General features: G+C 40.4%; 1 protein-coding gene across 1 annotated transcript in view; it reads left to right on the top strand.

Annotated features, from left to right (window-relative positions):
- PDE4DIP (phosphodiesterase 4D interacting protein) overlaps nt 1-14,658 on the top strand; it is a 309,241-nt gene that overhangs the window by 31,436 nt on the left and 263,147 nt on the right. Inside the window, exon 2 of the mRNA XM_075182734.1 lies at nt 8,640-8,716. Within this exon, the coding sequence (XP_075038835.1) occupies nt 8,640-8,716 (77 nt within the window). The remainder of the gene's footprint in view (nt 1-8,639; nt 8,717-14,658) is intronic.

Below are 14,658 nucleotides of genomic sequence, written 5' to 3'. Positions count from 1 at the left end.
TTGCCCACACCGTTAATTTGGTGGTGCAGCATTACCTGAAGAGTGACAGGGGTGTGCAGGAGATGCTTGCGGTGGCCCGCAAAATTGCTGGACACTTTCGACATTCTGCCAGTGCCTACCGCAGACTCGAGCAACATCAAAAAAGGCTGAACCTGCCCTGCCATCACCTCAAACAAGAGGTTGTGACGCGCTGGAACTCCACCCTCTATATGCTGCAGAGGATGGAGGAGCAGCAAAAGGCCATTCAAGCCTACACAGCCACCTACGACATAGGAAAAGGAGTGGGGATGCGCCTGAGTCAAGCGCAGTGGACACTGATTTCCGCGTTGTGCAAGGTTCTGCAGCCGTTTGAACTTGCCACACGAGAAGTCAGTTCCGACACTGCCAGCTTGAGTCAGGTGATTCCCCTGATCAGGCTTTTGCAGAAGCAGCTGGAGAAAGTAAGGGAGGAGCTGGTAAACCATTGCGATTCCACCAAGCATGTAGCTCTTGTGGATGAAGCCCTTCGTACGCTTTGCCAGGATCCGAGGGTGGTCACTCTTTTAAAGTCAGAGGAATACATTCTGGCCACCGTGCTCAATCCTCGGTTTAAAGCGTATGTTGTGTCTCTGTTTCCAGCGGACACAAGTCTACAGAGGTGCAAAGACCTGCTGGTCAGGAAATTGTCCGTGACATGCCAACAGCTCCACCTTCATTTTCTTCCACACCTAAGGCTGCGAGGAAAAAGCTCAGTTTTCCTAAAAGACCCACTAGCGGGGATGCAGACAACATCTGGTCCGGACTGAAGGACCTACCAACCATTGCAGACATGTCTACTGTCGCTGCATTGGATGCTGTCACAATAGAAAAAATGGTGGAGGATTATTTTTCTGACACCATCCAAAAAGACATGTCAGACAGTCCATATTGTTACTGGCAGGAAAAAAAGGCAGTTTGGAAGCCCCTGTACAAACTGGCTCTATTTTACCTGAGTTTTCCCCCCTCCAGTGTGTACTCGGAAAGAGTTTTTAGTGCAGCGGGGAACCTGGTCAGTGAGCGGCGAAGGAGGTTGCTTCCGCAGAACGTTGAAAAAATGATGTTCATAAAAATGAATTATAAATTCCTCAATCAAGTACAGCACTGGCCTCCAGATACTACAGAGGGACCTGTGGGTGTGGAGTCCAGCGGGGACGAATTGATAATGTGTGAGGATGAGAAAATACACACTGAAGGGGGAGAGGAATCAGAGGATGAGGATGAGGACGACATCTTGCCTCAGTAGAGCCAGTTTAGTTTGTAGAGGGAGAGATGAATAGCTTTTTTTGTGTGGGGGCCCAAACAAACCAATCATTTCAGCCACAGTAGTTTGGTAGGCCCTGTCGCTGAAATGATTGGATTGTTAAAGTGTGCATGTCCTATTTCAACAACATAAGGGTGGGTGGTAGGGCCCAAGGACAATTCCATCTTGCAACTCTTTTTTTGGCATTATGTGCTCTTTGGGGCCTAGTTCTATCTCCATCAGAGATATTCCTGCAGGCCATGTCACCGGCACAGCTATGTTGGTTTTAGACGTGCGTCCGGTGTCCGTCATCTGTGCAGTGGAATTTAGACTAGTTGAAGGAGGTTGTCTTTGTTTCTGTAGTTCCAAAAAAGAGGAACTGGCATTTCTATTACTATGTTCTTTGTTTTTATAGTTCCAAAAAAGAGGAACTGCCATTTCTATTACTACGTTCTTTGTTTCTGTAGTTCCAAAAAAGAGGAACTGCCATTTCTATTACTATGTTCTTTGTTTTTATAGTTCCAAAAAAGAGGAACTGCCATTTCTATTACTACGTTCTTTGTTTCTGTAGTTCCAAAAAAGAGGAACTGCCATTTCTATTACTATGTTCTTTGTTTTTATAGTTCCAAAAAAGAGGAACTGCCATTTCTATTACTACGTTCTTTGTTTCTGTAGTTCCAAAAAAGAGGAACTGCCATTTCTATTACTATGTTCTTTGTTTTTATAGTTCCAAAAAAGAGGAACTGCCATTTCTATTACTACGTTCTTTGTTTCTGTAGTTCCAAAAAAGAGGAACTGCCATTTCTATTACTATGTTCTTTGTTTTTATAGTTCCAAAAAAGAGGAACTGCCATTTCTAATACTATGTTCTTTGTTTTTATCTGTGCAGTGGAATTTAGACCAGTTAGAGGAGGTATTGTGGCCCCGGTACCAAATTGGGTACCGGGGCCACTCCACTACGCAGTCCAGATAGATGCGTATCAGATATTAAAAAACGTTGACTGTTGCTGCCAAATCCAAAATTAATGAAAATGACCTGTCATCGTCAAAAACAAGAGGTATTGACACGCTCGAACTACACCCTGTATATGCTGCAGAGGATGTAGGAGCAGGCAGCTGTGCAGTGGAATTGAGACCATTTGAAGGCGGAGGTATTGTGGCCTCGGTACCAAATTGGGTACTGGGCCCACTCCACTACGCAGTCCAGAAAGCTACCTCGGTGCAACGTTTTGGACTAAACACAATATTGTGAGGTGTGAGGTGTTCAGAATAGACTGGAAATTAGTGGAAATGATTGTTATTGAATGTTATTGAGATTAATAATAGCGTAGGAGTGGAAAACAACCAAAAAAACAGGATTTTAGCGCTTTTTATGCTTTTTAAAAAATAAATCAGAACCCAAAACCCGAAATCAGAACCAAAACCTTTCGTCAGGTGTTTTGGCAAAACAAATCAGAACCCAAAACCTCAAGCTAATCAGAACCCAAAACCCAAAACACTAAAAGTGCCCGGTGCACACCCCTACATAGGACACAATTTCTGAACTGTGTCATCATGCCACAGATGGCGAAGCCAACCACGTCTTGTACTGGCTCAGCATCAGGTAGAATGCCAAAATCTTCAGGGAGTGAGGGAGATCACCCCTATTTCAGGGAGTCTCCCTGACATTCAGGGAAAGTTGGCAAGTATGCTCTTTAAACTACACTAAGGGCTATATTTACTAAGCTGCGGGTTTGAAAAAGTGGGGATGTTGCCTATAGCAACCAATCAGATTCTAGCTTTCATTTATTTAGTACCTTCTACAAAATGACAGCTAGAATCTGATTGGTTGCTATAGGCAACATCCCCACTTTTTCAAACCCGCAGCTTAGTAAATATAGCCCTAAGAGTAGCCTGATAATGCTGATGTTGATCACTCATTATGGACTTCCCTGTATATAACATATTTGATTATTTATTATATATTACATTAATGGGGATTTTGTAGAAAGACTGATCACTAATATTAGATAAAATATGAAGGCAAGGGACAAAGATGAGATAGGTGGACCCTGTACACCATTACAGTCCACCTGGGCCTCATGCATCAGTGGCAACAACTTCTGTTTTCAAACTATGAAGGGGATATGGATACTGTCTGTATTGCATGTAGTAATGCTGTGTGTGTGAAAGCTTTGTTTTACATTACAAGTACATTTGGAAATGCACTTTTCTGCCTGCATAATGGGGCCCATTTGAAGTGTAGAACAAGACCAAGAGATATATTTACTAAACTGCAGAGTGGAGATGTTGCAATAGCAACCAATCAGATTCTAGCTTTCATTTGTTTAGTACATTCTACAAAATGACAGATAGAATCTTATTGGTTGCTATTGGCAACATCTCCACTTTTTCAAACACGTAGTAAATATACCTCCAAATCTCAGGCAGCCCTTCAATATTCCAACTCTGCAAAATGAAATGTCATTTCTGCACTACTTAACAAAATTCCATACATTGCAGTTAACTCCGTACTAAACAAATATAGAAATGTCCTCACCCAGGCCAACTCTTCTCCTCAGGCTGTAAAAACGTCTCTTCCTCTGTAAATGTCATCTTACTCTGCAAACCGATATCCCTCAGCAGAAATGTAGAAGTGCTTGCACTAATTGTGGCACAAAGCAAAATTGGTTTTGCAGTGTGCAGAAGAGGTTTTGTGCTTTGTAAAAACTACCTCAGAAGTGTCAATTGTGAATTTCAGCTCTGGTTGTCTTGACACACAATTACACACAAGCTAAGCTGATGATTCTAAGGATCTATAACTACCCATAGAGTATGTGGACATGCAACACATGTATTTATATACTGTTTTATTGAGGTTTTTAAAGGTAAAACAACAGAAATAATATACAAACTATCCGCCTTCTTATAAAGATAGCAGTGATAATTAAAAATAGTACAATACAATTATAGTAACGCTATCTTACTTTTAAGCTAAGTTCCACATAATAAGGTATAGGCATTTAGTGAAACTTGATAATTAGAGGTGGCATAGTCCAGTAGCGGAAGTTTGTATTGAGAGAACAAACCTTGGGGAAGGGACTAAGGAAATTTAAGGCGGAATGTTCAGATGAAGTAACAGGAGGAACGACATTGATCATAGAGAATTCTGGAGAGAGTCTCAATGGAGGGATGCATTAAAGGGGATAATATCCCAGTGAAAAGAGGTTTGTAATACATGGGGGTAATATTATCAATGTGAATTTACACTGAAGATGTAATAAGTATAGTAATCAGTTTTCTTAAATTCTAATAATTGGATCCAAGTAGTAGTAAAATAGGTCAAGTTTTCTATTGCCGAGGTTCTGATGTCCTCCGTATTCATATAGAAGTCTATTCATGTATACCAGTCTTTTAGTGAGGACGGGCTGAATCAAAGCTTCTGCGGTATTGCTAAGATGTTTCAAGAGAGATTTCTTGTATTTACTTTTGGGGATTTTAGTCAAGTTAATAAGTTAAAAATCCAGATCCACAAGAACCTCACAACTCAAGATAACTTTAAAAGTCCGGAATACTTCCTTCAAGAAGAGTTATATCTTTGGGCATTCCCACCATATATGGAAGAAGCTACTTGCAGAGTTATTACAACTCCAACATTCTCTTGATGTACCTGGGAACATTTTTTGTAGTACTCAAGGATGCCAGTACCATCACATTAAATTTATGTATTGGGTCTCTACTATAAAAATACTTTTTGAGCAAGCATGTGTGTTTCTCTATTCCTCCTCCTGGATTGTTCTATTTAGATCTCTCTCCCAAGTAGTTGAGAAGTGTGGTAGGGTATCTGACGAGCCATCTGCAATTATTCTGTTAAGTGCTGGAATTATATTTGTTGGATTTTGAGGAGCCCCACAAAGTTTCTCAAGCAGAGTGAGTTCTCTCTGGGTTCTTTTGAATTTATCTGAAGTGTTAAAGTAGTGTTGGAGCTATAAGTATTTCCAGAACTTCGAGAAAGGGAGATCCCATTTTGATTGCAGTTCAGAGAAGGGACGTACCCCCGACGAGTTCCTGAAAATCCTGGCTGTAGCCCAAAGGCCATAGGTGGGATGACAGTTCTCCAAAGTACACCCATTGTTTGATATTCCACTCTAGAATTGTCACAACCACACTAGGAAAAGAGATGATGGATGCCTACCAGTAATTGGCGCAACTGAGCAAGGAGGCGCAAAGTCTAATACATTCCAGGTGTTCACCAGGGACCCCTAAGGGAAGTTTGGACTTTGCTGAGGGGGCATGCAGGTCATGGCCATCAATATCAGTCACCGGTAAGGCTGCAGGTGAAAACAGAATAGTCTACAAACCGAGGTCAATGCCAGATTGTCAAACTGGAGCCAAATCACATGCCAAAGAGTTGTCAGGAATAGCAGAATTCAAAGCCGGGTAATCTGTTTGGGTGGTAGTAGATGGTTTTTCCAAAACCGCAGTTTTTGTCCCTCTTAAAGGGCTTCCTTCTGCACCTATTCTGACAAAGCTATTTACCAAGGAGATATTCCGCCTTCATGGGTGCCCTCTAGAGATCATCTGATTGTGTCCACTTTTTATCTAGGTTCTGGAGGGCGTTTTGAAAAGAATTGGGAATCAGTTTCAAGTTCTCCTCAGGATATCATCCTCAAACCAAAGTATCATCAAAGTTATTAACCCTGTAACATTCAAGCTTTAACTACTTCCCTCACTCAAGATTCATAATGATTTTCACATTTTGATTCTGAATACATTTTTTAAAGAAACCTTCTTGTTCATCCTCAGTTCAGATTGAACTGTGAGAGGAGTATGAAGTCAAAATTGAGTTTGACATTCCCATGACGGGTGTTCACGATCCTCCGCTAATTAATATGGGAGTTCTTTAACTGACTTTTCACTTTTAATATTGGTCAATGTGATCAGTTTGATTACAAACTGAGTGATCCATCTTTGACAAATGGAGGATTATCATCTTTATTATGTAAGTTTAAAGTATGTCAAAATATTTGACTATATACTGTAATCTGGACGCGTCAGCTATGAGAATACAAACTGAGTAAATTTTTTGATAAAAATGTAATGATTCAGAGACCAATAATTCATATAATTCACATATCATTTTTCTAAAATTTATAATATGGTACATTCAATTATTTATAAATTGATACATTTTTAAAAATACTTTAATGTGTAATATGTGTGTACATATATTCTATATAGTTTTTATAAGCATGTTGAATTAATATGATGGCTATGGCTTTCTATTGTAGATATATATATATTGTTTATATGTGACAGGTATGGTCTGAAGAATCTGATTTAAATTAACAGCTTTGATACACGTATCTAGGATAGCTCTATAACTATGTGAGTTTTAACTTTCATGCCAACCCCTCCTGACAAAGTTTATTACGAAACGCGTTGAGGGTCTGTCATGCACCACTTTCTTTTTTTCGTGTGCATATTGCCAGGAGTAGGATTTCGATTCAACAAGTTTCGGAGTAAGCTCTTCATGATATACGCTTGTACATACTGTACATCTGCAACGTGCATAATTTGTTCTATACTTGGCTGAATAAATTGTTTAACGATTTTACAATATAGATAAAACAAAAGATGATATGAGAACGGCGCTACACAATAATATCTCAATGTATAGACCTTCAAATAGAAATGTTAATTGCAGAGGGTCTGTGTTGAAAAAAAAATCCAATCAGTAAAGTCTCTTCAAATATACACAATGTCCAATTTATATGTTCAAGGATTAGCAATATTCTTCTTTATGTGAAACACTCCGAAATTAATCCAGAATACATGAAAAGATATAAATTAATTAATAGTGCATACTGTTGCAACTTGATGTACTTTAAAATGCAGATGATTATTTAACATGCATCACCTAAAACATAATCTAGGTGTGTGATCCCCACTGCCTGGCAGTCGGTATCACACACCTTGAATTACATAGACACTCTTATTCCCCACTTGCGGTGCAGGAGGAGAAAGTCGGCTCTCCGTGGATATTATTTACATGCGTTGTTCCATCCGAGTCAGGGTATGAGGTCATCTGTTAATAGAGGTGGTGCACAAAATGTTTTATTGTTCGTTTTATTGTATCATTGTACTAGCATTATATGTTAGTGTGTCAATAAAAGTTTTTAAAAAGGTGACACACTATCAGTACTTTTTATTCTATATGTACTGGAATACCTGAATGGGTACAAGGAGTGAATAAGAAAAGAATACTGCAGGAGCTGGTGTGTAGTTTTTCAATCTTAAAGGTCATTGGGCTTACTACACATCAGCTGTGCTGATTCATTACCAAAGGATATACTTTTCAGCACATGCACACCCACCTTCTTGTAAGTGCATACCCTTGAGAGTGGTTGTCTTATTAAGGTGGTGGGTCACACATAGATTATGTTTTAGGTGATGCATGTTAAATAATCACCAGCATTTTAAAGTATATCAAGTTGCAACAGTGGCTTGATATGGCTCAGATTTGTTTTATCAGCACAGCCCACAGATGCTTGATCGGATTGAGATCTGGAGAATTTTTGATTTAGACCTTGTCCACGACAATAAAATCAGAGACTGCTCACAATAGTCTATTTAACATCTAACTAGATGTGCAAAAACTTGCTTGCCCTGGAGTTAGCTGTGGGCTATAGCCTATTACCCATTAATCTATTGCAATATCCTTTGTCTATTCACAGGAATCTGCTGACCTGGCCTTCAAAGCTTAATCTTATTACCTGTGGCAGTCCTCTATCCACACAGTGATACATTTACAATACATATGAACATAAATTACAGGGTATAATCTTAATACAATGGCGCCTCACTCATAAACAGTCAATGCGTCTAGACTACATCTACTTACAGATTGCAAAGGGCATTTTTAACATTTAAAATACCAGATAACTTATACTAGCTAAGTATTAAATACATATTGTCAAGTATATATCTGTGTTAATAATAACTTAGGCTTACCTTAGAAATATATCACAAAATTTGCTTACTGTATATTCACATTATATATCAACATTCATGATACAATTTCAAAAATACATGTACGGTATTAAACCACATTGAACAGTTGGATACAGTGGAAGCTATTAGCGCCCCAAAAGCCCTCTGCTTAGAAGCACTACTTTATTCAAAGTCCAATGGTGATGATGATGATAATGATGAATGGTAATGGTGAAGTGGGACCAGGGCTATAAAAGTCCATTAGTCTGATCCTTAGTTACCTCACAGTTGTGATGTTAATACATAATGGCCTTGTATTGCTAATGAAATATCACAAATAAATTAATTTACACTTAAGAATTGCTACAGTAGATTATTGTACTTAATTCAGTTTTGTTTTCCTTCTTAGAATATTGAACTCAAAGTGGAAGTTGAGAGCCTGAAACGAGAACTTCTGGAGAAACAGCAGCCTGTTGATAAAGCCTGGTATGTTACTATGTTCGCTGTGTGTTTCCTTATAAACTATAAATATAAGGAATGCCTACACTTAGGTTCAATAAATACATATGCCATGCCACAGTCCAATAACCCTTCTTACCCTAAGGATTAAATACAGTATAATTTCACAATGATGAAACACCAACTATTAGATAAAAATATGAGAAGATCAAACAGTATGAAGTTATTTGTTTCATCATGTAATGGTATGCATATGGCAAGCACATTGCTATTTCCACTGGCAGGTTTGAATAAGCTAGACTCAGATTAAACTACAAAGTAATGCCCCTGTGCTCTGCTCAGTCAGAAGCCAGTATGCTTTGTCATGTTTGTAGAAAGGGGTATTCAGTGACTTTAAAATCCTGTGATGGTAAAAAGGAAGAAAGTCTGAAAATGGGAAATAAGGAGAAGCAGTCACTAATGAATATTTTGTAAATAAAAAAATAATTCTGCTAACACACATGTGACAGGATAGACTTCCTATGCCACCCTGTTGCTGGGGACTGGCTGGGCTTGCCTTGCCACCCTATCCTTTTCCTTGCTTTTGGGGTGTCCCATATTCCCCAGTGTTTTACAGTAATTTTTCTGGCTGTCAAAAGTCATATTTGTAGACAGTATCTAAAGCAATATGTTGCACTACAAGTGCTTTGGGGTGTCCCATTTTCCCCAGTGTGAAACACTAATTTTTCTGGCTGTCAAAAGTCATATTTATCAGCAGTATCTAAAACAATATTTTGCACTACAAGTGCTTTTGGGGTCTCCCATATTCCCCAGTGTGAAACACTAATTTTTCTGGCTGTCAAAAGTCATATTTGTCAGCGGTATCCAAAACAATATTTTGCACTACAAGTGCTTTTGGGGTGTCCCATATTCCCCACTGTTTTACAGTAATATTTCTGGCTGTCAAAAGTCATATTTATCAGCAGTATCTTAAACAATATTTTGCACTACAAGTGCTTTTTGGGTGTCCCATATTCCCCAGTGTTTTACAGTAATTTTTCTGGCTGTCAAAAGTCATTTGTCAGCAGTATCTAAAAAAAATATTTTGCACTACAAGTGCTTTTGGGGTCTCCCATATTCCCCACTGTTTTGCAGTAATTTTTCTGGCTGTCAAAAGTCATATTTGTGAGCAGTATCTAAAACAATATTTTTCACTACAAGTCTCAAATGCAGCCTCTAACCGCAGTAAGAGGGCTGCTGCCACCTCTAGGCTCCTTCATCAGCACCTAAGACTGCTTCCTTCTGTGTAACTCTCACTGCTAGCGTACCCCTTTGCTGGGCACCTGTGCTGGTACACCTGATCTCTTGCCTCCAGGTCAGGATTGCTGTGGATGGTTTCGCCTGGCCTATCACACTGGCCAGAGCTGCAGGTAGCAGGCAAAGCGTTGGTACTGGATGCAGGGTTCCAACCTCACAACAGCCGGATAACGGATTAGATTGGTCTGCTCTGTAGGTCAAAGTAATTACAGTACAGGTAAGTCATCGTCAAAGCATGATCTTGAAGCAGTGATTATTAGCTCAGTAGTCCTGATAAGGACAGTTACACACTAGTTTGAGGTACTAATGACATCTAGAAAGCATAGGTGGTATGATGATACCTTACATGGTCAAACAGTCTTCCTTTTATACAGATTTACACACATGTTGTCAGGGGGTAGCCCATCCCCCTGATCTGCCCAGGTACCTAAACGTCTCATATCACATTAGATCATTTAACATCAGGATACAATCTAATCTTGCATCTAACACAGTTTCACTTTCACACCAACCTGATTTGCTCAAATGTACTGTCTATATTTTTAGGAGGTTTCCTGTCTCTCTAACAAGACATGCTAACAGGTAACGACCCCTTGCTGGGCCTTCAGGCCAAAGCAGGTGTTTGTCACTTATGAAATGAAAAGAATTAATTAACCTTATTTCCTTTCCTACTTTCTTACACAAACACATTTCCTCCACCATGGCTACAGTACATTCCCAATACATAAATATAACGTTTCAAAATCAGTACATTTGCATTGATCTAAATTGCACACTGTGCTAATAATTTTAATATATTTATACAATAAGTTATTTATAAGTGAACCAAATATATATCTGGGGCCTGATTCAGCCTCGGACTGGTCTGCCGGCCAGCCGGGCTATACACCGGTAGGCCCGGCCTAGATTAAGCCCCGCCCCCTCTGGCATTGGGGCGGAGCTTGCAGGGAGCACCTAATTGACGGGACTGTGGTGGACTGACCACTCCCCCTGTGTTTTGCTGTTTCTCACAATAATCATCCAACGTGTCATACTAATACTGCTGCCGCTGCAAAATACTGATCTCTTAACTATGCATGGACACTATAACACTGTCAGCTGATAGAAGAGATCTCTGTCTCATTATAATATAGCAATTAATACGAGTGGCTGTTTATTCTTACACACGTGAGGCAGGGTCTGCTATTTAAGGCACATTCTTATACCATATGCAGCTTGACACTAGTAATGATAAGTGATCGTTACTGAGCTTACAAACAGAGTACGGCTACAATGACACACTTTCCGTGTTGCTGAGTGAATGATAGAGACAGTCTGGTATTTTGTAAACAGTCTGACTAATCCTATTAACCCTACTGTGGACAACGGAGATTTCTGTCTCATTATAATTCAGCAATTGAAATGCACTATGTTTGCTAACACTTGCGTATGCTAAGTGAGGTCTTTACTCAGGGCCACCTTAACAACTTTATGGGCCCCCGGGCAATGCAGTGTACCGGGCCCCTAAAAAAAAAAATTATATATATATATATATATATATATATATATATATATATATATATATATATATATATTGTGTGTGTGTGTGTGTGTAAAAAAAAATATATATGTATGTAAAAAAAAACGTGATTATATATATATAATCACTTTTTTTTACATATATATATATATATATATATAGGGGCCCCCTTAACTTACCTTAAGTCCGATCCTCTTCTTTTTTCCGCGCCGCTAAGTCTCTTCTGCCCTCTTCCGCGCTGTGGTTGCAGTAAATGCTGGGCGTGACATCGCGCCCAGCATTCACTGCGAGCACAGCACGGAAGAGGGGACCAGGGAGGGAGCCGGATCACCGCTGATGGGACTGCAAGGTAAGTATTTAAAAAAAAAAATTTTTTTTTTTTTTTTTTAGGATTCGGACGGGGCCCCCTTGCCTGCAGGGCCCCCGGGCACCTGCCCATCGTTCCCAATGGAAAAAACGGCCCTGTCTTTACTAAGATAAATACTTTGATCTCATGCAGCAAGACATACACAGTGAAATATGACCCCCTTTTTTTAGCTCATTAACTACAGTGCTACTGTCACAGAGGTGACTTTAGTACCTGCAAGTATTGGCTCAGCTACACTAGGAGGCGCGGAGTCTAACACGCCGCCGGTATTCACCAGGGACCCCCGCAAGGGAGTTTGGACTTCGCGGCGAGCGACGTGCAGGTCGCGGCCCTCCCAGGTAGCTACTTGCGAGGTAAGGGCAAATCCGTAGACATACAGGCCGAGTCAGAACCCAGCGGGCAGATAAGGTACCAAATCAGGAAGCAGAGGATAGTCAGCAGGCCGAGGTCAAAACGAAGTAACAAGTCAGGACACAGGGAGAATCCAAAGGCGAGGTCAGGAAGCCGGGTCGGTAACAGGAATCAATAGATAGATACAATAAGGTATAGCTGGAACGCTGGAGGCTAGATAACTAGTTGCTCTGGCATCCTAGTGATGTCAGAGCAGGATATGTATAGGAAGTCCTTCACACTCATTGGTGGGCAGTGATTCGGCGGTCAGACAGCTGGCCGCCGACAGGAAGCTTCAGCAGCGTGTCCCGTTGTCATGGCGACGGGCGCGCATGCGCACACCGCCGCCGGAAGATGCGTCTCCGTTGCCTAGCAACGGGACGCTCAGAGAGAGTCAGACGTCCGTCCCTGCTTAGCATGGAGGCGCGGGGACGGCGTCCGACAGCTACAACAAAGCACCTTACCAGTTGCTATTTTGTGAACAATTGTGCACTTATCATTTGTTTGATATAATTAGGGTCTTGTTTTATCCTCTAACAGGGCAGAATTTAGCATAATAACATAAAGCCCTAAGGATATTCCAAAAGTTACTTACTTTGTACAGAGTTTTTTGTGTTGAATCTCAACCAATGAAGGGATTACACACCACTACTGGAATAATATATATTTTTTCTCCCCTAAGGGAGTAGATTTTCCCACTGATAGGACAGAGATAGATTATTTGAGGAGTTAAAATAATGGTAATTTTTCACCCTCCACTATTCTCATAATAACAGCAACACAGTTTAGCAGATAAACTGCTTTTTAACTGTCACTTACTGTTTTTTTCATCCTTTTGCATTTTTTAACTATTTCGCTAATGATGTGGAGTCCTGATAAAGATTGTATCCATACACATTTTTATGTGTTTTAATAAGTACTAATAAAGTTACAAACCTATTCTATATACACAGATAAATTTACTATAATATTAACCCTTTTGAGTGCCCCACTATGCATATTTCTCTCTCCTCTAATTGCTGTTATATTGTTCCTTATGCAAGGGTGCACCTTCTACAGTGAAATACTATATATTCATCGTAAAAATCAGTCACCCTAGACTGTACAATACTTTCACTGTCTAATGTGGGTTTCACTCAGTGCGGTACACAACCTTTTAGTTCACTCCCCCTCTAGTGTCTGGTCCCGCCTCTATGATGACTGACCACACCCCCTCTGGTGGGCCCCTAGTGTTGCAGTCCCCCGGTGGGCCCTTTGTGCCCCAGTCCGACACTGGCCTGATTCATGTTTGAACGCAACATGGATGTAAGTTCTGTGTTGAAAAAGAGCAGGCAACTTGAGTGTAGTTCTGCCCATATTCAAATCCAAGCATATTTCAATATAAGTTTAGATTGGAATCATGTGGTAATGTGCTTTGCCTAAGCAGTAATTGCCTTACATAGACACACGTAATAGATTGCAGTATACGCAGTCATTGGCAACTGTAAGTGTCACTTGCGTGGAGATATGAATTGCATGCAATTGCACACATTGGTGAAATATCAGTTTCTGGGCATGCGGAGTGCAAATCATGCAAGATACGTTATGCAAACAAATGGACATCCAAACATGAATCAAGCCCTTGGTGTTTAACCCCACACAGTTCAAAGTGGGGATTCCTTGATACCTTCACAACGTATGATGGGTAGGGGTCAAGACTGTACTCTAAAGCCCAGCATATATTTCAAACAGAGCTTTATCGTGTCCAAGTGCAGAAACATCAAACACAGCATACAGGAATGAAGTAAATTAGGTATATCACAGGCAGTATGTAGTCCAACTGAGGGTATCACTGAGTGAGCTGGCAGGCTACACTCTTAGTAGGACTGCTTTCCATTCAAGGCACTGGCTTCAATGTTCTTCCCCTCTGTTGGTGAAACGCTCTGTATAGAAGTGGACGCACAGCTCTGCACAGAATTTAAAGTTGTGGTCCTGAGGGGATGATAGTATTGGTGTGGCTGACCTCTTGAGTGTGAATCCTGGGCAGTTATGGCGCAGTTCATTTTGGTAGTTATTTGTGGACCTCAGCGACCTCCACGCACTTTGTGGAGGGCAGTTGGGCAAGTAAAATGGGGTTTATATATATATATATATATATATATATATATATACATATATATATATAGTGGTATTTACAGGCTAGGTGTTGCTAGTCAACCACCTGTTCAGGTTTTGGAGGATACTCCACCATAAGATGAAAAGGGTGTGTGACGACACATTTGTGCAGCCCAGTATAGAGCCTAGTGAGGCATATGTGTGTCAGGTAGAAGGCCTGAGAAGAGGCTTAGCCAGGTCTGAGGAGACAGCTAATTGGAGGTCTGTTTCCTAGTACAAACTTGCAGTAGGCAGGTGTAGGGA

This window comes from Mixophyes fleayi, chromosome 8 (genome assembly GCF_038048845.1).
Source record: "Mixophyes fleayi isolate aMixFle1 chromosome 8, aMixFle1.hap1, whole genome shotgun sequence".
In the NCBI taxonomy this organism is placed as follows: domain Eukaryota; kingdom Metazoa; phylum Chordata; class Amphibia; order Anura; family Limnodynastidae; genus Mixophyes; species Mixophyes fleayi.
The sequence above is the reverse complement of the archived record's forward strand: the minus strand, read 5'-3'. Positions and strand labels throughout refer to the sequence as shown.